Genomic DNA, 25704 nt, shown 5'->3' on the forward strand with positions numbered 1-25704 from the left:
ATTATAAGTCTTATACATGACTCTAATATTAAGAATAGTAATAAATATGTATCTTTCAACACATTTTTAATAAACTTTAAAAAAATTACATGCAATGTGATTTGCTATAAACCTTCAGTTGTTTATTCAAATGCATTTTAAGCAAATTGACCAAATTCTGGGGTGTGAGTTGGGGAGTGCTATTCCCTGTATACGTACCTTATCAGCCAGGACACTGAGTTCTGTGTCCCAACAAGTAACAGAGCAGTCATTGATCTTTTTCCTTTTATGTTGACAGATGTTCAGATTATTGTTTGTAAGAAGACAGGAACATAGTAAAATGTGTTATAAACATTTGTATCAAAAAATAAATTTTAAGAATTAGTAGATAAGGTTTCATCATGGACAGAAAACTTTTTTTTTTTTTTTTTGAGTTGGAGTCTCACTCCGTGGCCCAGACTGGAGTGCAATGGCCGATCCCGGCCACGGCAGCCTCGACCTGCTGGGCTCCAGCGATCCTTCCACCTCAGCCTTCCAAGTAGCTGGAACTACAGGTGTACGCTACCACACCCTGCCAGCTTTTTGATTTATTGTAGAGATGAGGTCTTGCCAAGTTGCCTAGATGGGTCTCGAACCCATGGGCTCAAGCAATCCACTCACCTCAGCCTCCCAAAGCACGGGATTACAGGCTGAGCCACCGAGCCCGGCTGACAGAAAACTTTTATATTAGAAACTATATAGAGTCTCATCATAAATACTACATTTCACTGTTCTAGGAATCAGCTATTACTACAGGGAAAAAAGAGAACAGATAGATGTTTCTCTAAAAAAAACAAGTATAGGTCAACATAAGAAACTTCTCTAAAAGTATAAGTTTTTCCCCAATCATGTTTGCTCTGTATTTTGTCTGAGATCAAGATGAAACCATGTTGCTCAGTCCTAAACCATCAGCTTGTCTATACTATGCAGTGATTTTTATTCTTGAGAATTCATTTTATTATAAAATGTAAAAACTCTTTTAAAAAGTTGTTTTCTTTGTATTTTTTAAAGGAGAAAGAATATCTGGAAAACAGTAATAACTTGTAGCATCTTATAGACTTGCTTCAGTTGATGAATGTTTGGGTAACTTTATGATGTTCTATTATTTGAAAACGACTAAAAAAAACTGTCTACTGTGCAAAAACACAAGTGACTTATCTGAGGTTGCTTAACCATTTCCTGTAAGCCTGGGAAAGTGGTTGTTTTCAAAATCACCAAGCTGAATTTGGGTAGAACTAAACTTAACTGAGCAGTTCTGTGGGTTAAACTCACTGATCGTTTCACTTCCATTTTCCTGTAGAAAACTTAAAATTTAAAAAGTAAAAAAAGAAATCTCCTTGGTTACTGTCAATCTTACTAACTAGCTGAATATATTTAGACAAAAGTTAATTGTTTTATTTATAAATATTATAAGATTAGAGAATCTCTAAAAAAGTTCCTGGTTCTTTTAAAAATAGAAAACATAAAGTTTCAGTAGAATGGGCACTGTGCTGTACATTAATCCCTTGGTTTTCTGGGGGGATTGGTTCCAAGACCCCCACCCTCATACCAACATCTACCAGTGCTTAATCCCTGATATAAAGTGGCAGGGTATGTATTTGCATATAACCTACTTACATCCCCCGTCTACTTGAAATTATTTCTAGATTACTTTTAATATCTAATAAAATGTAAATGCTATGAGTTATGTATACTGTATTGTTTTAATTTGTATTATTTTCATTTTTGTATTGTAATTTTAAAATTTTTTTCCAAATACTTTTGATTTGCAGTTGGTTAAATCTACCGATGCAGAACCAGTGCATACAGACAGTATATTTGGATAATTCATAATCTTAATGAGAGAAGGAGACAGTTCAACTTAATGGAGTAGTACTACAGTGAATTTAGTTAGGATATCAACAAACATTTTTTTTAATACCCATGAAGTGCTTGGCTGAGAGAGTTGTGGAAACCACAGTGTCAGCGTGTGACACATTGTTGTAGCTGCATTAATCTCTAGTGTGGTTGGGGCTATCCTAAACCTCCATACAGCTCTTTAGCTCTGGTGTAGAGGTGGATCTGTGAACACATCAGCCTGCTCTAGAGGCTGTGTGGACATGAAACATTCCCCTGGCACTTGAGACCTCGTTTGACTTTCCTGGGCTATTTAACTCAAAGTCATGTCACATAGCATTAAAGGGTTTAAAGTTACTTCAGTCAAAAAATATGGGTTTGGAACTTGACCGTGTAACTTACTAGCAAGCTATTTAACCTCCCTGACTCTCACTTCTTCTTCTGTAAAACGTTATGAGGATTAAATGAGATGACACATATAAAATGCTGATTAATAATATAGAGAGCTAATAATTATTGAGCAAATAATTGTGTGCTAGACTGTGTTCTAAATGTTTTTACACATATCATTTAATTCTCATAACTCAGTGAGATAGGTACTATTATTATTTCCATTTTAAAAATAAGCAAACCGAGTTTGGAAAGATGAAATAACTTGCTCAAGGTTACACAGGAAATGGCAGAGCAGGCTTGTTCCAGAGACATTTTTAACTACCCTATTGTGCTATCTCTCTATTGCTCAGCCTAGTGTTATCATATGGTAAAGCTCTCAGTGAACGTTGGTTTTTGTCATCATCATTATTGGTGGTGGTAATGTTGATGAACTTGGTTTTACTTTTTTCAATGTCTAACCTTTTCCTGTGCTAGGATCCTAGGCAGAGCTTCCTCACATCTATTGGTGAGAGAGTGAGAAACTATGAAATCATGTACATGAAGGTCCTTGGACTTAGGAGAAAAAGTCCACAACTGCACAGAGGAGTTTTTATGTAAAGGATACAGAATGAAAATGTTCTGGGTACAAGATGTTCCATTCTCTTTTTATATTTCTGAGTGGAAATTTGAAGTAACCATGAGGCCCTGCCATGTGTTCCTATTTCAAACATACCACAGACTCATAGTCTAGTATATACAGTAGAATCTCAATTTTGTCTTAGGGAACAAATTAGTCTATAAGAATAGTACATCAAAATATTAATAGTGATACTGTGTGAATGATGAATAAATTCATCATCTATTGCTGTATAACACATCAAAAAACTTAATGGCTTAAAGCAATAACCATTCATTTGCTCATGATGCTATAGCTCAACAATTTGGACTGGGCTCAGCTGGGTGTATCTTCTGCTGATCTTGCCTGATGTCACTTTTGTTGCAGCCATCATCTGGCCTCTTGACTTGGAGCTGGATGGCCTGAGATAGGTTCATTTGAATCTGGCAGTTGGCCTGTCTGTTATCTGGGCTTATCTTTCCATGTGGCTTCTTATTCACAAGAAGGCTGGCTTAGATTTCTTCTCATGGGGCTCTCAAGGGCAGTAAAAGAGAAATAGTGACAGCTACAAGGACTCTCAAAGTCTAGGATTGGAAATTCTACTGTCGTTTCCACTGTATTCCATTGATAAAACACATTACAAAGCCAGATTCAAGGAGAGGAGGTGTAGACTATGCCTCTTAATAGAAGAGCCCATGGAAAATTAGTAACAAATTCTTTAATTTTTTATATTTATTAATTTTTAAAATTGGTACATTGTAATTGTACATATTTATGGGGTTCAGTTTCATGTTTTGATATGTATCTGTGTTGTATAATGATCCAATCAAGGGTAGTTAGTGTATCTTCATCTCATGCATTTATCATTTCTTTGGGTGAGAACACTCAAAATTCTCTTTTCTAGCTATTTTGTAATATACAGTATTTAACTGTCAACCATGGCCACTCTATTGTGTGTTAGAATACTAGAATTTGTTCCTCCTGTCTAAATGTAACTTTGTGCCAGTTGACCAACCTCTCCCCATCCTTCCTTCCCTGGTCTCTGGTCTCTGATATCTATCTGGTAAATACTAGTATACTCTCTGCTTCTGTGGTTCCATATTTAAGTGAGATCACATGGTATTTGTCTTTCTGTGTCTGGCTTTTAATAACAAACTCTATGCTGGTATCAAGGTCTCCTAATGTCACTGCCCGGAGCCATTTCTAAAACACCCTAACAGTGTTGATAGGTTTTCACTAACTTATGAACTTTACATTTTGACAGATTAAAACATGGTCTATACATGTTTGAGAGACTTATTTCTATTTTTATATATAAAAAGAAGAAAATATTTATTATAAAAACAAAGCAACATGCCTATAATTCTACCACTCAGAAATGACCTTTTATTTTCAGTTTATACTACTGGATGAATATGTATTCTCTCTTTAATACTGTATTATGAATACTTTTGTGTTTAAAATAGATATAAATAATTTTATGTCTGTAAGATATTTTATTGGTTATGGATATACTTATCCCTTGTTAAACATTTGTTTCCCTTTTTTGCTATGTAAGTAACACTGCTATAAACATTCTTGTATATATCTCTCTGTGCAGTTACTCTTAGGATACGTTTCTCTTGTGGAATTACTGGGTCAAAGGACATATTTTAGACTTTGATGTCTATTGATGAGACATGATTCTATGATATCTCTGGTTTAAACTTATAAGTGAGTATAACTTTGCAGAGCTGGGTTCATTGTGTTTGAGATCAAGTTAAAGGGAAATTTCTAAAAGCTAGTTTAAAATAGAAACATACCTCAAAATGGTAAGAACCATCTCTGATAAACCCACAAACAACATATTACTAAGTGAACAAAAATTGAGAGCATCTCCCCTGAAAACCGGAATAAGACAAGGCTGCCCACTTTCAGCCCTCCTGTTCAACATAGTGTTGGGAGGCCTAGCTAGAGCAACCAGACAAGAGAAGGAAATCAGGGGTATCCAAGAGGAAAAGAGGAAGTCAAGTTATCCCTCTTTGCTGACAATATGATTCTGTCCTTTGAAAATCCAGGATAATCTGTCAAAACCTTCTTGCACTGATAAAGGACTTTGGCAAAGTGTCAGGGTACAAAATCAATGTGCAAAAGACTGTCACATTCTTATATACCAACAACAAGCAGGCAGAGAACCAAAAAAGAGCACAATCCCATTCACAACAGCAACAATGATAAAAAAAAAAATACTTCAGCGTCTTCCTAACCAGAGAAGTGAAAGACTTCTACAACAAAAATTACAAAACACAGGTCAAAGAAATCAAAGATGACAAGCAAATGGAAAAACATTTCATGCTCACGGATTGGAATAATTAACATTTTTAAGATGTTCGTCCTACCCAAGGGTATCTACAGATTTAATGCAATACCCATTAAATTACCAACATCATTCTTCTCAGACCTGGAAATGACAATACGGAAATTCATATGGAAAAGTAAACAATCACGAATAGGCAAAGCAATCCTCAGCAAAAGAAATGAAGCAGGAGGTATCACACTTCCAGATGTCAAACTTTACCATAAGGCTACGATAATCAAAACAGCCTGGTATTGGTACGAGAACAAGCATATAGACCAATGGAACAGGATAGAGATTCTGGAAGCAAAACCTCAATTTATCAACCAACTCATCTTTGACAAAGCCCCCACTAATAACTACTGGGGAGAGGAGAACTTATTCAGTATGCTGGGAAAACTGACTGACCACATGCAGAAGATTAAAACAAGACCCCTGCTTATCACCAAACACAAAAATCAACACTAAATGGATCAAAGACCTAAACCTTTAGGGAAATTGAAACCAATTCCTGATCAAAACCCCTAATGCTCATGCCTTAAGAGCAAAGATAGATAAGTAGGACCTCATCAAACTGAAAAGCTTCCACAAAGCAAAAGGATCCATCAGGAGAGCAGGGAGACAGCCCACAGACTGGGAAAAAATATTTGCCAACTGTATAACTGACAAAGACCTAACATCTAGAATCTACAAGGAACTCAAACATGCCAAAAAGAAAAAACAAACAGTCGTATTAAAAAGTGAGTAAAAAATATGGATGACACTTCTCAAAAGGCGACATACGAGCAGCCAGCGGATACATGAAAAAATACTCACCCTCACTAATCATCAAAGAAATGCAAATGAAAGCCACAGTGAGATACTACACAACTCCAGTCAGGATGGCTATCGTCAATAACTCAAAAAACAACAGATGCTGGAAAGGATGCAGGGGAAAAAGAACACTTCTACACTGCTGGTGGGAGTGTAAACTAGTACAACCTCTATGGAAAACAATGTGGCAATTACTAAAAGATCTAAAAATTGAACTCTTATATAACCCAGCAATCCCCATTCTGGGAATATACCCGGAGGAACTCAAATCATTCTATAAAAAAAGATACCTGTACATGCATGTTTATTGCAGCACTATTCACAATAGCGAAACTTGGAACCAACAGTGCTGCCCATCGAAGGTAGACTAGATTTTTAAAATGTGGTACATATACATGATGGAATATTGTACAGCCATAAAGAAGGACAAAATTATGAACTTCACAGCAACTTGGATGAATTTAGGATCTGTGATACTCAGTATCTATCACAGAAACCAAGAATTGAGTACCAAATGTTCTCACTCGTAAGGAAACCTGAACAATTATCATAATACTATAAGAAAAGGATTGGCAGCAGCAGAACACTGCCAGGGAGGTGAGGGCACACTTTATCAATAAGTGTATGTGATCTCAAACCAGGCGAACTGGGACCAAAGTCAGGCCCATGCTTTACCTGTACAATGACCATTTGTTTACCTAATCCTGACTTATATACCCCACTTCTTTAAAATAAATTTAAAAAAAATAGAAACCATAAAGAAAAATATATTTAGCATTTCATTTGTAAATCAAAATATGTAAACTTAGCTGCTAATGTTTATTTTTTTCTGGTTTTGCAATTGTTTCTTTTTTTACTGATAATAGTTGAACATATTTTGGGGGTACATGTGATATTTTGATATATGTACAATGTGTAATGATCAAGTAAAGGTAATTGGGATATTCATGACCTCATGTATTTATTTTTCTTTATGTTGAGAGCATTCCAATTCTCCTAGCTATTTTGAAGTACACAATTACATACAATTATGTGTGTGTGTGTGTGTTTACATTTATTTTATTTATTTATTTGAGACAGGATATTGCTCTTTCACTCCAGATGGAGTGCAAAGGTGCCATTTTAGCTCGCTGCTGCCTCAACCTCCTGGACTCAGGCTGTCCTTCCACTTCAGCCTCCCAAATTGTGGGGACTGCAGTTGTACCCCATCACACCTGACTAATTTTTTATTATAGAGACATGATCTCAGTGTGTTGCCAGGCTGATCTTGAACTCCTGGGCTCAAACAATCCTCTTACCTCAGCTTCCCAAAGTGCTGGGATTACAGAAGTGAGCCACCACATTTGACCTAACAATTATATTGCTAATGAGTACAAAAAATACAGTTAGATAGAAGGTATAAGAACTAGTGCTTGATAGTACAATAGTAGGTGACTATAACTTATATTGTCTTAGTGACCAAAGCTTTTATATTGCATGTGTCCACTAATTAGAGTTCTTCATCCTTCTTCTTGCATGTAATATTTCATGCCCATGATGTAATCTATAATTTCTAGCTCCTTTTTTATTTTTTTAAGTAGATTGAGAACATAGACATTTTGAAGACTGGGTGCAAAAATCCTTCTAGAATGCTTCTTTCTCTCCCTGCACTACCCATCTGTTATGTTTTTTTCCATGCTCATACCTAATTTGGCTAAGTGTTATTTTGGGTACTCACCTTTGTAGGGTCTTTCTGGTACATTAGTGAGTTTTCATGAAACAGTTTTTCTTTTTTATATTTTTAAATTTAATGCAATATTTATACTATAGCCACAATTGTACTTTTAAGTAGCATAAACTGATTTGAGAACAAACAACAATTCTTGGTGAAAATACAGTGCTTCTGGTGGGGTCATAAATGCTTGAACCATAAAAAGAGTAACCCTTTAGTTGTAAGCATTCATTGGGCACTTAGCACCAGAAAATGTCTAACAGAGGTGATGGAGAACACTGGGTAATTTGGAAGTTTGTTAAGTGGATATGGCTTAATAGCAAACACTATGCTGGTATTCTGGAACTTCTGCCTTGTTTATTGAGATAGAATTTTTCCTTCCTTATAGAAGGCAATGATTTCATCCTCATTTTTGAAAAATTCTTGTATTACAATTCACACTATAGTTATTTGTTCTTTGCCCTGATACTTTACATTAAATTTTGCATCTTTGAAGCATTCTTTATGTTGCTATAGTTCTTATTTCTGTTTGATACTCTCCTTGATCATTGGCATTCTCTAGTAGAATTCTTCTTTTTCATCTTAAATGTTTTCCTTGACAGATATTTGAAGTAATGTGCTTCATAGCTGCAAAATTAAACTAGCAAGTAGTTTTTATCTTTTTTGCTTCTTGTCTCTAGCATTGGGATGTTGACTTTTGCTCTTAGGACTACAGAACTGCACAGAAAATAGCTGCTTGATTAGGCTTAGTAGATACAATGCAGCATAGAATTTGTAGATGGTAGAAAATTTACCAACTGAGTCTTTTAGTTCAGTAAACTGTATTTGATGTCTATGTAATGCTGTCCTTTAGTTTATTTCGACCAGAAAAGTTGAGTATTACTTAAATTTAAACTTCTTAAACTGTAGCTGTCATGAATATTTGTGTTTCATTGTGTAAATGCAATGTAGCAAATGAACATGACCTTTAGATACACTTAAACCTTAGGGATGTTTTGGGAGCAGTTGTAGTGTCTTTATACCAAGGCAGCCATCTGACAGACGTCTTGGAAACCAGATGTCTTAAAATGTAAAACCTGTGTATCAAATTCTCTATGAAACAGATAATAATGTGTAAAGTTCCATAATGCCTGAGGCTTTGTCTGAAGATTGCTGATGCTAAAAGACACCAAGAGGCCAGAGTTGTTACTTATCTTCATTATTTGGTATTTATGGGACCGAAGGCAAAATGAGGTTTCTGGATTCTTCATATTTAATAAATGTATATACTGATCTGTACCGTCAATGTCTTTTAAACATTTTTTATAGTTAAAGGGGTGAGAGAGGAAATTATATTAATGGATAGCTGAGAGAAGTACTACTATGCTTGGCTGAAAAGTAAAGAATATGTTTATTTGCCTATGATTTTGAAGCTCCTATCCTAGTTATTTAATGTAACAGTATTGAAGTTTTTATTAGTATAGCACTTCATCACTTGCAAAGTATTGTGACCCACTTGCCATTATTTGACCCCTCTGATAATCTAAGTAGACAAACATTTATTAACCTCATTTTACTGAAGTTCCAACATACACTAAGTGATAGAGCCAGGACTAGAATCCCCAGGCTTTCCTTCACTATATTTTATACCTCCTAAACCATAATTGATTTAAATTATACACCAGGTTTGAGAACAGAAAAGGAAATGCAGCAAGTAATCTTAAGAGTTAGTGTCTAGTAGAAATGAAACCCAGTATTCAGAGTCCAGAATCACTGAAGTACAACTAAGCCCTGCTGATTTAAGAGCCAGTCCTGCAGCAGGTGTTAGGAGGACCTTGTTAACTTTATATCTCACATAAGAATTCTTATAAACCTTCAGTAAACCTGGGTGCAGCTATTGAAGAGTTTATGCATGGACATGAAGGTAATTTTCATTAATTAATATTTCATATTAATGTGTTGGATTACTATATTGCTTCATTGCAACATTTATTGCAGATTTCTCCCCTGCTAGGAACCAGGAATACAACAATGAATGAGAACTTCTTCATTGAAGAATTATTCATGTATGAAGAAGCAAAATTTTGCAGTTTACTTATACAGAAATTATCTTCTCTATAGAATACACCAAACCTGGAAATTTTTCTAAACCTTCTTTCCTTCAAACTATAGTTCTGTAATAAAAAGACTTTTCCTGGTTTAAAATGTATCCATTATTCTAGAAAAGTGGATATGGAGCAGGTTTTGGAACAGAGTATTTCCTCCTAAATGTGAAAGGCTATATAGGCAAGTAGTGTGTACCATTTCCTTTTTCCAGGTTTGAGAGGCTGCCACTGGTATGTACTGTGGAGAGAGTGAGGTGACTCAGAATCCTGGAATGATTGTTTTGATCTCTCCCTGTAGCCTCTGTAGAACATTGGCAGGGCAACCAGCATAATTAACACTGCACAGTCTAATTATAAACAAAACTCTATGTATAGTGGCTACCAAGAAGCAAGCCTGTGCTGGATAATCCTCTGAGTTGGGAGGATGACTAGATAATATTAAGTTTACTATAAATCACGTTGCTTTTCTTTAATTGTCCAGTGGGGAAAATAGTGAATATAATAATATCTGTGTAGATTTTACTGGGTTACTTTTTTCAGGGCCCATTTAAACATTTCTTTATTGGAGTTGTTTTAACCTTTTTATCCTAAGGGAACAGTGCATCTTAATATTTATGGTGTACTATTTTGGGGAGAGGAAGGGAATGGGTCAGAGTAAGACATTGTTCTACTCTCATTTGGATTGATGTTTAGGGGGGAAAGAAACTAGGGATATGAAAAGATTATACTGGACTAGTGTCATCAGTAAAGAGAGAGAAAAGAGAAGCCTGTGGGTCCAGGACAGTGAAGAGAATGTAGATAAGGGTTTGAAGGGAAGTGGCTACAGCAGCCATGCAGGCTAAGAGAAACCAAGATGTTTTTATCATGTGTGTGGTCTCATATACTGTTCATAGGCAGAGAGGCATTGTGCATGCTTGTGTGTGCCTTATGGACATGTGGAAGCATGGCTGAAAACCAAGGACTAATTTAGTTAGTTTATATATAGGTTTGGCTATTGCATCTCAGAGATCCAGAACAAAGGTACTCACTGTGGAGATTTGTTGCACATAGCTGTAACCTGAACTACTGCTGGAAGGTTGTATTTCTTCAGAATGAGCCTTAGAGTTGTAATTGCCTTAAATAAAGTAAGACTTTTAAGTCAGATGCTTAGAAATAAGGCCTCTTTTTCATATTCAGAAATACTCAGGTAAAATTTTAAATGGGCACTTAAAATTAAAATGTTTTTCTTTTTAATAAAAAGTGCAACCATCCAAATACAGAAGTGGATGTTAAGTAGTTTTATGCTTAAGAATGCCTGTGTGTGGCGGGGGTTGGGGAAGGATGAAGCCTTACTATGTTGCCCAAGATGTTTCATACTCTTGGCTTCAAGTGATCCTCTTGTGTCACCTTCCCAAAGTGCTGGGATTACAGGTGTGCACCGCCCAAAAATGCTTTTTTACTTTTGATGAGACTGTGGTTCCTTTAGATGGTAGCTCTTTAATTCCTTTTAGGTACTTGGATGTACAGAGAAAATTTCCCTAGCTTTTTACTTGAGAGGAGGTGGGAAACATGTGTGTTTTCTAAATTTGGGCATAACTAGCATTATCACTGACTAAATGATTTGGGTTTGCCAGATATTCTTGAAAGATGGACAGATGTCAGACGGCTGGGCTTGTCAAAGAGGATCTCTGTCTCTAGCCCATGACCCAGTTCTGGTTGTCCCTTTAGTTACCTAACTAGACTTTTGCAAAGAAGTGAAAAATTGGTGTTGGAGACCCACCAGGACTTGATTTTGTGGATTTTTAGACCAATTTCTAGGAAAATATGAATTAGAGCCCCAAACATGATTTTCCTGTCCTCCAGCAGCATTTTTTTTTTTTTTTTTTTGCTGTAATTTTCTATTGTTTAATCTGTTTTCTGTTTCATTGATATCTGCTCTGTTCTTTATTATTTCTTCTACTTGGGTTTAATTTACAAATCTTTTCTATTTTCTTAGGGTGGAAACTTTTACATTATTGATTTTATTTCTAATATAGGTATTTAAAGCAATAAATTTATCTCAAGTTTTGATATATTATATTTTTATTAGTTATTTTAAATGTTTTCTAAATTCCTTGTGATTTCTTCTTTGACCCATGGATTATTTAGAATTCCGTTTTTATTTTCCAAATCTCTAGGGATTGTCTGCCTGATTTACTAATTAATTTTTAAATTGTTTCCATTATGTTTGGAGAACAAAGTCTCTAGAAAGACCATTTCAATCTTTTAAAATTGATTGTAACTTTTAAATTTTATTCCATCTTGGTGAATGTTTCATATGTATTCTGCAGTTGTTTGGTTTAATGTTCTATAAATGTCAACTAGGTTAAATTAGTTGATAGTATAGTTCAGATCTACTAAACCTTACTTATTGTCTACTTGTTCTATCAGTAATGAAGAGAAAGGTGAAGTCTCCAGCTGTGGCAGTGAATTTTTCTATTTCTTTATTGAGTTTTGTGATTTTCTGTTTTATGAATTTTGAAACTCTATTATTAGGTATGTACATATTTAAGATTGGTACCTTATCCTGCTGAATTTCTCCTTTTATCATTGTAAAATTTGCTTCTACTTTCTTAACCTATTGTGTCTTTACATGTAAAATGTGTCTCTTATTGACACTATATAGCTGGTTCTTGATCTCCCCTCCACCCCTGGTGTGACAGTTTCTGTTATTTAGCCGAAATGTTTAATCCATTTACAATTAATGCATGACTAGGTTTAGGTCTGCCATTTGACCATGATCTCATTTGCCTCTTTTGTTTTTATTTCTCTATTTCTTACTTTTTGGAGGTTAACTGGGAATTTTTAGTATTTCATGTTATTTTCTCTGTTGGATTCTTAACTATGCATCTTAAAAAAAATTTTTTTTGGTATCTTTTCTCTAGGGCTAAAAATATATATCCTTAACTTAATAAAATCACTCAATAGAGAAATAGATAAATCTACAACCACAGCTGGAGATTCTGCCTTTCTCTTCATTATTGATAGAACAAGTAGACAACACATAAGTAAGGTCATAGAATATCTGAACTATGCTATTAACTAACTTAACCTAATTGACATATGTAAAATGTATACTACTTACATTTTACACATGACCCTTCTTACTTTCTATTTTATACCTCTCACTTGACACTTTCCATTTTCATTTCTCGACTTCTGTGTTCTTTGTGCTCTTGTTCTATTTTTTATTTTTATGTATGTTATAAACCCCTCACAATGTTATTTTTGGCTTTAAGCATATAGTTTTTAAAGCTAGTCTTTTAAGGAAATTAGAAGAATAAAGAATATATACTTTTATTTTTAACACTTATGTATTGTTTCCAGCATTCTTTTTTCCTTACTTAAGATCTGAGTTTCCATATGGAATCATTTCCCTTCATTCTGAAGAATCTCCTTTATAATGTCTTGTAGTGTACATCTGCTTGAAATGAATTCTGTCAACTTTAATTTATCTGAAAATATATTTATTTTACCTTTGCTTTTGAAGAATATTTTCACTGGATATGGAATTCTGAGTTGACTTTTTTCCCCCCAGTCCCTTAAAAATGTTCTATCATCTTTTGGCCCACATTGTTGTGATGAGAAGTTAGTGTTCTTTGTATTATTGTTCTTCTGTATGTAACATGTTGTTCCCACACTCTTTAAAAGATTTTCTCTTTGTCTTTGGTTTCACGCATTTGACCATAATGTGCCTTACATTTGATAATTATTATTTTTTTAATTTATCCTCTTTGGGGTTTACTGAACATTTTGAATCTGATAAATGGTGTTTTTCTTCAAACTTAATAACATTTTAACTATTATTTCCTCAAATTGTTTTTATGCCTCACTTTCACATTCTTCTATGTGGCTCTTATTACATACATGTTAGGCTATCTGATATTGTCCCATAGGTTTCTGATGCGTGTTCATTTTTCTTCAGGCCTTTGTTTCTTTGTGCCTCAAACTGGTAATTTCTAATGAGCTGTCAAGTTTATGGGCTGTTTGTTTTACTCTCACTGATCTGTTATTATGTTCATTTAGGGACTTTTTCATTTTAGTTATTGAACCTTCAGTCAGAATTTCCTTTCCCTCCATCTTATTTGGTTCTTCTTTATAGTCTCAATTACTCTGCTGAGATCTGTTCACATATTCTCTCTCTCTCTCTCTTTTAAGTCAGGGTCTTACTTGGGCTGGAGTGCAGTGGCATGATCGCAGCTCACCACAGCCTCAACCTCCTGGACTCAAGCAATCCTTCCACCTCAGTTTCCTGAGTAGCTGGAACTACAGTCATGTGCCACCATGCCTGGCTAATTTTTGGGGTTTTTTTTTTGTGTGTGTGTGTGTGTGTGTGTGTGGAGACAAGGTCCCACCCACTATGTTGTCCAGACTGGTCTTGAACTCCTGGATTCAAGCAGTCCTCCTGTCTTGGCCTCCCAAAGTGCTGGGATTACAGGCATGAGCCACTGTGCCCAGCCTGTTTTAAAATTTTTAATCTGTTGCATACACTTTGTAGCATATAAAAAATTAATCATTAGAAAAATGAAATGAAAAAAGACATGCAAAACATAAGCTCCATTTTAAGCATTATTAAATTCAACAGACATAAAATTACTCTGTCAAATTGTTACAAAAGTTTTTGAATACTAATTTTCTGTGTATATCCTGTCACAGATGGGTAGCAAACAGTTTGGAGATTGGCATTGGTCCACAAAGAACATCGAGCAGCACTGGTTCACAGCATCTGATGAAAAGTGTCTTCAGTTCTCTTAGATTATAACCACATGGGCCTGTGTTATTGAAAACTGAAACATTTTCTTTTTGCTTTGGCTTATAGATAACTTATACATGTGTATCTAAGAGGTTCTAGAAAATTCCCTGCTTCTTTAGGATCCCTTCTTTCAGTAGGAATAAATCCCATTAGAGCAAGGGGTAATCATGTGGTATATTACAGTTTAATGCTAAAATCAAAGTGTACTGACTTAAGAATCAAACCAATATTTTCTTAAATAGGCTTGAAATGTGATTCATGAACTACCTGTAATACAAGTTATTTCCCCTTATTTGATATATTTAACTTTATATGATTGTACACACCAAAAAAAAGTATATGTCTAATGTATAGTAAAACATAGCAGATGTTGTGTTGCTGTGTGCCATTTCTTAAATATTAAAATTCTGCATAGGTATTGTTCTGATTGGGTGTTAAATAATAACAGTAATTTATTTGCAATCCAGCAGACATCTGACTAAGCCCTTGTCAGAAGATTTGAAATTAATGTGCAAGTGGGAGATGCTAAATGGTGAAACTGTAGAATACTCCTTGGCTTTAAATGGCACACAACAACAAAGTTCTAAGAAGGTGGGATTTGGGGATGGGAGTGCTCTAAATGTTAGGCTGAGATTCCAACCAGAGTTAGTTCATTCAGAAATTTATTAAATAAAACCACACTGCCCAGAACCCATTGCTGTCTACATTGGATTTGATAAAGAACAAAACACAAGGAGCAATGCCTGAGACAGCATAGTCTTCCTTCCCATAGGAGGGGGGAAAAGTCAGCAAAGGCCTTTTAGACATTTTAAAATAAAATTTTTAAAAAATTAAGCAACTAATCTACAGCACAGTGCCAGGTAGTAAAAACCTACCACAGAAAATTTCTAACCATGAAGATTTCAAAAGAAATTCAAAAGCAATTTTGAGTACAGCATTTGCTCTGTTAATGAAGTGCATGACCCCCAAACACAATTAGCTATCAAAACAAAACAAACTTTGTCACAAGAAGTTGTGGCACTGTCGGAAACTTAGGAGATTAAATTCCCCAAAGCAGGATGTTATATCCTTTCTTCCATTTCTGGACCTTTCACAGGAGATGGATAGATGGCATCTTGCTAAACTCACACCTAGGAAACGTTTAAGAGTTTTATTCAAAGAACTTGTACAAAGTCCAGGCTGAAGAAGAGGCAGGAAAAGGCAGCCTCATTGTGATCTGTATGCTCCCCAAAGCAGAAATGGATGATAGGAAAGCAAAAGAAAATTTATTTTTTAAAGTGAAAGAGAAAAAGGGAAAACAAAAAGAAGATAACTTTTCTTAATTTATATTGTAGCAAGTTAAGCTGAATTTGGAAAAACAGGTGTTCACCAGGTAGACGGGGATAGGAAGCAGAAATGATGACATTTGGGAAGAGGGAACAGAGGAAAAAATACACTTGTAAGATAGCAGGGAATAGCAGCCTGGCCTGTGTGCGAAACAGTGAGTGGTTGCGGGGTGGCCCAAGCACACCCAGGAATAGCATTGGTAGTGCTGGTTGGGATCTGACCCTGGAGGACGCTTTGGACAGTGCTTCTCAAACTTATGTGCAAGTAAATCACCTGAGGCTTTGGTAAAATTCATACTTAGGGAGTGGACTCAAGAGTCTGCTTTTCCAACTAGCTGCAGAGGAATGCAAAGTTTGCTGGGCTACTGGCGGCACTTCCATGAGCAAAACTGGCAATTTTGCCCTAATATTTATCAATACTTCATTTTATGTATTATGTATTGCCACTGTTTAGCGTAGCATTTCTGTTACGCTAGATATTAAGTAGTTTTATGTAAGCTTTGCTCTGCTAATGGTGAGATAGTACTCTTAGCAACCTCTTTGCCAAGTGTAGAATACACAATTTAGTATAAGCTCTCATCTTCTATTGGATTAGTTTGTGTAGGGAGATGCAATATAATAATGAAAGGCCCTAAAATTTGGAATCAGATTTTTAGACCTGGACTCCAGTTTTTGTTTTGTGACTAAATAGCTGTGTGACTTATGAAGATTAATCAATTCATTTGTTTTTCTGTTTTGTCATGTCTGAAATAGTTAGAATACTTGCCATTTTAAAGAGTTGGTATAAGACTTAGAAATGGTATGTACAGGCCAGGTGTAATCATGTCTGTAATCCCAACACTTTGGGAGGCTGAGGCAAGAGAATTGCTTGGGCTCAGGAATTTAAGATCAGCCTGGGCAACAAATAAGACCTCAACTCTACAAAAAATAAAAAAAACTGGGCGTGGTGGTGCATACCTGTAGTCCCAGGTACTTGGAAGCCTGAGGCAGAAGGATTACCTGAGCCCAGGAAGTCAAGACTGCAGTGAACTGTGATGGTGCCATTGTACTTTAGAGCCTGGAGGACAGAGTTAGACCCTAAATCAAACAAACAAAAAAAAGTGCCTTGTAGGGAAAAGATAACGGAGTTTTCCTTTTGATAACTTTTGAGATTATTGAAAAACTAAAATTCTATGAATTTTCAATAAAGAACATTGAAGAGCCTAATCCTAGGCATTATTGATATATGAGATTAGATAATCTACCCTTCTACCTTTTGAGCCTTTTTCTCAATGGTGGTTGTTAAGTCAGGAGGTGTAGTTCACTGTAGTTTGTAAAAGCTCCCACCTCTACTTCACCAAGGTCCACTAACACTCATGGCATGTAGTGTGGGTTATAGATAGGAATATGTTGTATCTCTGAAAGCTATGGAAGTGTGGGAAAATGGGTTGAGTTATAGCTTTATCTGACTTTCATAGTCTTTTGGTCTTATTATTTTTATTGTTTCTTACTTATGGAAATTTTCTGTATGCTTTGTTGCTTCCCATTTGCTATGAAATAGAAACATCCCTTTCCTGGGAGAAACAATAACCCATCCTGTTGCAAAGCCACCACTCAATCCTAGAAATAGGCATACCAGTTGATGGTACGCCCTAGGGAGAATGGAACTTCTCCCTAGAGAGGAGAGACCCACAAATGAGGCAGGTTTGAGCTCTGTTAGGCAGTAATTCTGAGATCTTTGTGCCCAGACCATAGAAGGGGCATGGGCGGCAGGTGGACATATCACTTTGATCCTATTGATTCCTCATCCTGTAGAGACTGACACATTCAAGGCAGGCCAATGCAGGCCTCTCTCAAGCTCAGCGCAGGGTCCCAGGTTTTGAGCAAGAGTATGTTAAGGAAATTAGTATGTAATCTCGCTTGTCTTTTTTTTTTTTTTAAACACTAGCCTGTTTTGGTTTTCTTGTGTCATCATTGTGGTATACTTTTATTTATTATTGATAAATGGATGCCTCAAGAATGACATAAGCATCTTGTTTAATTCAGTAGCTCTAAAATGGAAATAAATCTTAGTGATTTAATTTTTTTTAAACCTTAGTTTAAATGTGGCCTAGCTAGAAGATGTGTTATTATGATTTTTTTTTTTTTTTTTAACTCTGTGCCTTGTCCTTGTGTTTTGGTTCTTTAGATCGGCTTCAGCTCCCCAGGAATATGATTGAAAACAGCATGTTTGAGGAAGAACCAGATGTGGTGGATTTAGCCAAAGAGCCTTGTTTACATCCTCTAGAGCCTGATGAGGTGGAGTATGAGCCCCGGGGTTCCCGACTGCTGGTACGGGGTCTTGGTGAGCACGAGATGGACGAGGACGAAGAGGATTATGAGTCATCTGCAAAGCTGCTGGGCATGTCCTTCATGAACAGAAGCTCAGGCCTTCGGAACAGTGCAACTGGCTACCGGCAGAGCCCAGATGGGGCATGTTCAGTACCCTCCACAAGGACCATGGTGGTCTGTGCTTTTGTCATTGTGGTTGCTATTTCTGTAATCATGGTGATTTACCTACTGCCCAGATGTACCTTTACCAAAGAAGGCTGCCATAAAAAAAACCAGTCAATGGGACTAATTCAGCCACTTGCGACAAATGGGAAGTTGTTTCCATGGGCACAGATCAGGCTTCCCACTGCCATTATCCCACTGCGCTATGAACTTAACCTGCACCCAAACCTAACCTCGATGACTTTCAGGGGTTCTGTGACAATTTCACTTCAGGCTCTTCAGGCCACGTGGAATATCATTCTCCATAGCACAGGCCATAATATTTCAAGAGTGACCTTTATGTCAGCAGTTTCAAGCCAAGAAAAACAAGTTGATATCTTGGAATATCCATTTCATGAACAAATTGCCATTGTTGCCCCTGAAGTCCTTCTGGCAGGGCACGATTATACCCTGAAGATAGAGTATTCGTCAAATATATCCAGTTCTTACTATGGGTTTTATGGCATCACCTACACAGATGGAAGTACTGAGAAAAAGTATGTAGCCCACTTCAATGATTCTGGTTCTATGATATCTTCTGCAGTGTAGATCCCTTTACTCACATCACAGACATTAACTGTAATTTTTTTTTAAATTTAGGAAGTTATATAAAATAGTAGAATGGTGATTTGGAAGAATATGCTATTTCTCTTAGTCAAAGCCTTGAGCATATGTCATGGAGTGAGGTAGGGATGTGCTGGTGGAAGGGAATGGATGAAAATTATATAAACTTCAGTTTCCTGATCTTGTCATATTTTATAGGATGAACCTAGTTTTCCATCATCTCATGAAGTCTCTGTGGGAAGCAGAGGAAAGAAGAATTATTCTTTAAGACCTATTTAAGAATTATTCTTTAAGACCTACTTTCCTAATGTGCAGCACTTTAGGAGGTGCTTAGTGAGATAGAGGAAGAGGGCGTGAAGAAGTGTGGTATGCTTATATTGATCATTTTTGGTATCCTTAATCGTTACTAGTTTTTTTTTTTAATACAACTCTGACTACTTTAGATTTCTGATGGGATTTTTAAAAAAAAAACAATAGGAGAGACTTTTTTAGGCTCAGAAAAAAAATGGTGGAGTGAAACAAAATTATTTCCCTACTTAGACCATATGTATACTTTAGTCACAGTATTCCTAGCATGTAGTTTGAATTTCTGGGGAGATACAGTATACACTGCATACAGGTTATTCTTAAGTAGCACTATTGTCTCCTCTTTTCTATACAGAGTCCTTGTTATATCTGCTTTATGCAGTTGGAACATTCTCTCATACTACTGTGTAAAGCTGTGCGTGAATTACTGATGCTGGCCAGGTGGCTAGTGTATGTTGATGTATTAAGAGAAATATTTAGAAATGAATATTTTAAATCTATCTTAAGGAAACTTTTTAATCCATTTGAAATGGGGTACGAGACAAAGCAAGATCTGTGGTTCTATTTAGATAAGTAACTTACATATTTTTTCCTTTTATGTAATACTTCTAAAATAAATGGCATGTTGGCTCTATGTTCAATTCTTGCATAAGATCTGGCATTAAACATGAATTTATAATTGCAATGGCAGCTTGAGGGTTCTTGGCTGTAGCCCTCCCTCTATATTCTCCATCATCCTTAAGAAGTATAGGATATACGTAAAAACAGTGTATGAAAGCATACCTTCAATGCAAGTCCCCTAGCCATCTCTACTAACTAGATTATTGCCCCTGGAATCCTTGGACCTGTTATTGTATGATGGGAGGATTAAAAATGTTGCATAGTATACTAAGGTGATTTTTGGTATGGCCACTTGTTGGCTTTTGCCATGGGCTGGATTGTATTGTGGAAAATGCCAGAAAAATGGAATATAGTTCCTTAAAAATTAAGAACTAGAGTATTAGACATAGTATTTTAAAATCTATTGAATAAATTAGTATGGGAAACTTTGCTATCAGAAACAAAATATAAGTCTGTTGATTTATCTATTTCAATAAAATAAATGCCCCGTATGATTATATATCTTGATGCAAAGTAAAAGTTTAGATGAGTATTTATACCTTTTCAGATGTCTGAAAACTATAATTCAAACAATTTTTTGTCTTTTTCTTTTAGTTTTGCTTAGTTCTATTAGAGAAGTTTTAATGCTTTTTCCCCTCTGAGGTATAATTAGAATAAATACTTGTACTATTAGATAAAGTTATTAAGGGATGTATTCCTGGTCCATTGGAAAATTTGAGTGCATGTAAATGTCACACATCTTGCATAGACAATACTTGTGGGAAGGGAACTTTACCTATGTGATCTAAGGTGTGGAAACAGTAACCTTAGAGTTAAGACTAGAAGTTGTTGATGATAGACTTAAGGTTCTAGATAACAAACTGATACTAAAATAACTAGAAAACAAATTTAGGATGGAAGCATATTTCAGCAGTTCCTTGTTTCTAACAGGATTTAGTTCAAGACCTTTTTTGAGGTACTTGTTTTTTCTTCTCTCATCTCTCATTTGCCATGTTGTACTTTCCTAAACTCTGATGATGATAGTACTCAATATTACTGGGAAGTGAAGGGCTATAAACTGCTCCACGCATCTTATATGCTTAGTCTTTTATTATATTTCTTTTACAGCTGAGGAAGCAGAGGGACATAAAGTAACCCATCCGACATCTCATGTCTAGCTGATAGCAGAGGGAGAACTCAAACCCAAGGTCACTTTAACTGCAGTGGCCACATTCTTCACCACCATGGTGTGCTGCCTCCTTAGTTCATACCTTTTTCTTTGTATAGTGTTATTCACAGTGCTTAGCATTCTCTTACCTAACTGAGCTAACTTGTAATTGTCTTGAGCACTACTTGAGGATATACTGGAATTGTAACAGTATTTCTGAAAGAAAATATGGTCACCAATGAAAGTACAAGCTTCGTCATAGATAGGACAGATTTTAAGTGTCATCAAGCAGCAACCTTCTGAGACAGCTATTATTGGATCTCTTTTTAACAATAATTTAAGGTTTGATTTGTCTTAGAATGTTAAGATCTAATTTTTATCCAAAAATGATGGTTCTCTTTTGTATGAATAGTAGGGATATGATCAACTTTATCCCCTGGTCCCTTGTGGGACCCTTCTTTCAAATCTTCTGTTAACTAGGTAAGAATATTGGGGGCAGGATGAAGAAATGAAATGTTAGGAACATAATATGTTTAAGTTGTTTCACGTATGTTGATTGCTACCCTTCTTGCAGTAGAAACAGTTATTTGGGCACATCATTATCAGAAAAAAAAAGTACAATAATTTTAAGTGCAGAAGAAGAGTTTCAGTTGTCTCACATTTGTAATAAACATCTATTTAGGACCTAGAGTATACAACTATTTTAAAAATTATGAATAGTCTTTTTTGATTGTAGCAAAAGCCCTGGGTGTTTGGCAGGGGATTCTATCTCAATCCTAATTTAACAAATAAAAAAATTGAAATGTGGGTCATTGATTTGCCCCAAGTCAAAATGCTGGCAAATTGTAGAGTTTATGTCTTCTAACTCCAAATCTCATACACTCTCTTTTCTACTTGTCTTCTAACAGTGGAAACTAAGCCCTAAGCAAGAGAGGCTACCACATCCAAAATGACCATAGGCCATTTTGACTGGCATATATATGCACAGCAGGGCTGTACTTGCCCTGATTGCTCTATGGCCATGATCTCCCAAGTGGCAGATCTGCTTTTTTCCTCTGCTACATTGAAAATCTGCATTTTCCCCATTTCTTTCACTGCTTTTCCCTAACCTGTAATTGATAACTTTGCTGTGTGTTATATTCTCAACTGCTGTGTTATAGGAGGGTCATCTCTGAGGAGAGTAAAAGAAACCAGAATACTATAAGATACCTAATTTTTTCTGACTTCATGAGAATGCAGTTGTGAATTTGTTGTAGTGTGATAAAACCAGAGTCTGTACAGATGATCAGTGGTGATCAGTGACCTCCCTTCTTACAGATCTTCCATTGGAAACCTTTGAAAGACCTCCATGGTCAGCAGCAGCCTCCCCTTTGTCTTTGTCTCCATTCACACTGGACAGCCACCCCAGTCCCTGGACGTGCCCTGCTCTCATTCTTGGTGCTCCCTACTCTTCCCAGAGTACACTCTCTTGCCTTCTCTACCTTTTAAAATACTCATCTTTTAAGCCCTTCTTTAGATTTTATACCAATTTCCTTAGAGTGTCTCTAATCTCTAGTCAGAATTTGTTTCCTACTCTGTATTCCCCCTGCTTTGTTTTCATGTTAGGACATTATTTGCAGCCTGAAATAAGTTTCTGTTCATTGCATAAACCATTGCCTTTCCCAGTTGACTGTGAGTGCTTTAGTGGCTGGGATTGTACCATATTTATCTTAGTATCTCTAGTACTTGGGAGGGTGCCCTGTATTATAGGTGCTCAATAACTATTGGATTGAATTTGCATTTGTTTTAGGTACTTTGCAGCAACTCAGTTTGAACCCCTGGCAGCAAGATCTGCTTTTCCTTGTTTTGATGAACCAGAATTTAAAGCCACATTTATCATCAGGATTATAAGGGATGAGCAATACACTGCTTTGTCAAATATGCCTAAGGTACTTTTCTGTTACTGAATGTAAAATCTTTGAGTGGGTCTCTGTCTTTAAGAACACTTGGATTCCTCTTTGCCAGGCTATTGTTTAGAATGGTTAAAGTAATATACATTAATATTCTTTCTTAAAATAAGTAAAAATTAAATGTTTGTCAGGGTCATTTGGAAAGTCAGCCTGAGGAGCACTTGAGGAAAGAGAAAGGCCTGCTGGGCTTGGCATGTGGGTAGGAAATGGGAAGTGTGTGCTGTGTACTAAGATTGTGTAAATATTAATACTATACTAGTACAAGATGAGACTAATATTTTCTGAGCCAGGGTGAGTTTGCTATTCTAAACAGTGTTATTTAATTAGTGTTTAATCATGATGGTTCTTAGTGTTTTATTGGTAAATGAAAAATCAATATTGTAATTTGGAGATTGACAAGAGGTGCCAAAGCCTCTGTCTTGGGTGTTAGCTCTGCGTGGGAGGCAGTAAGAATGAAACCAAAGATCATTTTTATGCTAAACAGAACACCCCCCCCCCCACACACACACACTTTTTGTCACAGACACATGAGGGACTTTGTAGCCTGTTAGGAACTCCTGGAACCTATATGGCTAGGAGAGAACAGGAGCCTTACCCAGCAGGCTATGAAACCACCCCCTGTAGGCAGCAGAGAGCATGGTTCGTTCTCAAACAGGACTGCACTCCATCAGCTCCACTCTGAGCCATGCTCTTCTCCTTCATCTTTAAGCAAAGTGAATGCCTACTTGCCTAAGATCCCAAAACATATCTTAATTTGTGTTTGGAAGGTCCTACAAGGTTATCTTCATTCCCTCATCTTGTGTCTGCTGCAGACTTTTCTAGTGACTTCCTGCCTTGGATCCCACTAAGCCTGTTTGGGAATCCTCAACATGGCGCTCCATGAAACCTTTTCAGATTGCTTAGAGAACTATCCCAGCTTTAGCTCCTTCTTCTGTGGTTTTATTTGTGGCCAGTAGAGTAGAACACTCCTAGGTCATAAGGATTTGGATTTTGGTAGCATTTTAAAGAGAAGAAACAGAAATGCTGTTACTATCTCTAACTTACATTTATTCAAAGTCATCTTTGGGACTAAAAACTCCTTAAGGATTTTCACTATACTTTATATGTCCTCATGATAAAGGTTGGTAGAACAGACTGACACTAAGGACTCTGCTTTCTTCAGAAGTTTGTCATGTGAGATTAAAACACATCAGCATCTTGACTACTTGTTTCCTATTTGAATTTGCAATTTTTTAGTTTATTTGTCATTGTCATTTATTCCTATAGTTACAGAATTGTCACCTTTTCCTTTTTACTTGTAGAAGTCATCAGTCCCTCAGGAAGATGGACTTGTTCAGGATGAGTTTTTGGAGAGTGTGAGGATGAGCACTTACCTGGTTGCTTTCATCGTGGGGGAGATGAAGAACCTGAGCCAGGACGTAAATGGAACCCTGGTATGTGGATGTGGTCATTGTCGTCAAGCCTGTTTCACAAGAGGTTAGAGGAAGTCTTGCTTTAATGATTCCTGGTAGTTGCTGAATGAAGAAAACAAGCTTTTAGATAACACTCTGACAGTTTATACCAGAAACAATACTTTTTAATGAACTGTTATTTACTGTAAATAATTTAATACATGAGAGCCAGTAATTTTCAAATTTCTTTTCATTTTACTTTTTTTTTTGAGTCAGTCTCACCCTGTTGACCAGGCTGGAGTACAGTGGCACAATCATGGCCACCACAGCCTCAACCTGCTGGGCTGAGGGGATCCTTCTGCCTCAGCCTTCCAAGTAGCTGGAACTACAGGCACATGCCACCATGCCCGGCTAATTTTTTGATTTATTGTGGAGGTGAGGTCTTGTCAAGTTGCCCAAGCTGGTCTCAAACCCCTGGGCTCATGCAGTTCTTTCACCTGTTCCTCCCAAAGTGCTAGGATTACAGGCACGAGTCACTGCACCTGGCCTTTTTAAAATTTTACTTTTATAAGAGAACTTAATAAGATAATATATGTATACTAAAGCTTTTATAACTGTGTTATGCAATATAGTGGTCATTAACCTTATGTGACTATTTATATTTAAATTAATTAAAATTAAATAAAATTTAAAATTCAATTCCTCAGTCTCACTAGCCACATTTGAAGTGTTCAATAGTATTATTCACTGGCTAGTTGCTACCACACTGGATAGCTCTAGGTTGTAAAAATTAGATCAATCCTCCTTTTTTTAAAAACAAATCTGATTACATTTTTTCATCTTAGGGTGATAAGTAAGATTGTTTTACTTAAGGGTCTAGCTTATCTGTATTTTACCCAAATTGATCATTTGTTCTATTAGACTCTGTTTTTCTTTGTCTTTAGTAACCATCTATAAGTGATTGTTTGACTGGACTTCATACTTTAATTTCACAGAGAGACCTAATAAAGCTAATATTTTCAAATACTGATAATATAAACAAGAGAAAGGCTCTTTTTTTTTTGAGTTGGAGTCTCACTCTGTCGCCCAGACTGGTGTGCAGTGGCCGCTCCCGGCCACCGCAGCCTTGACCTGCTGGGCTGAATCCATCCTTCCCCCTCGGCCTTCCAAGTAGCCGGAATTACAGGCGTGCGCTACCACGCCCGGCTGATTTTTTGATTTATTGTAGAGGTGAGGTCTCACCTGCCCAGGCTGGTCTCAAACCCGCGGGCTCAGGCAATCCACTCACCTCAGCCTCCCAAAGGCGTGGGATTACAGGCTGAGCCACCGAGCCC

At 36.4% G+C, this 25704-nt stretch overlaps 1 protein-coding gene across 2 annotated transcripts in view; it reads left to right on the forward strand.

The window, feature by feature from the left end:
- Window positions 1-25704, forward strand: part of LNPEP (leucyl and cystinyl aminopeptidase) — an 84790-nt gene that overhangs the window by 20803 nt on the left and 38283 nt on the right. For both annotated transcript variants that reach the window (XM_008055047.2, XM_008055048.1), the window contains exons 2-4: window positions 18049-18889; window positions 22820-22958; window positions 24281-24412. In XM_008055047.2, coding sequence (XP_008053238.1) covers window positions 18049-18889; window positions 22820-22958; window positions 24281-24412 — 1112 coding nt within the window. The remainder of the gene's footprint in view (window positions 1-18048; window positions 18890-22819; window positions 22959-24280; window positions 24413-25704) is intronic.

This window comes from Carlito syrichta, unplaced genomic scaffold (genome assembly GCF_000164805.1).
Source record: "Carlito syrichta isolate Samal-C Ts95f unplaced genomic scaffold, Tarsius_syrichta-2.0.1 Scaffold301643, whole genome shotgun sequence".
NCBI lineage: Eukaryota > Metazoa > Chordata > Mammalia > Primates > Tarsiidae > Carlito > Carlito syrichta.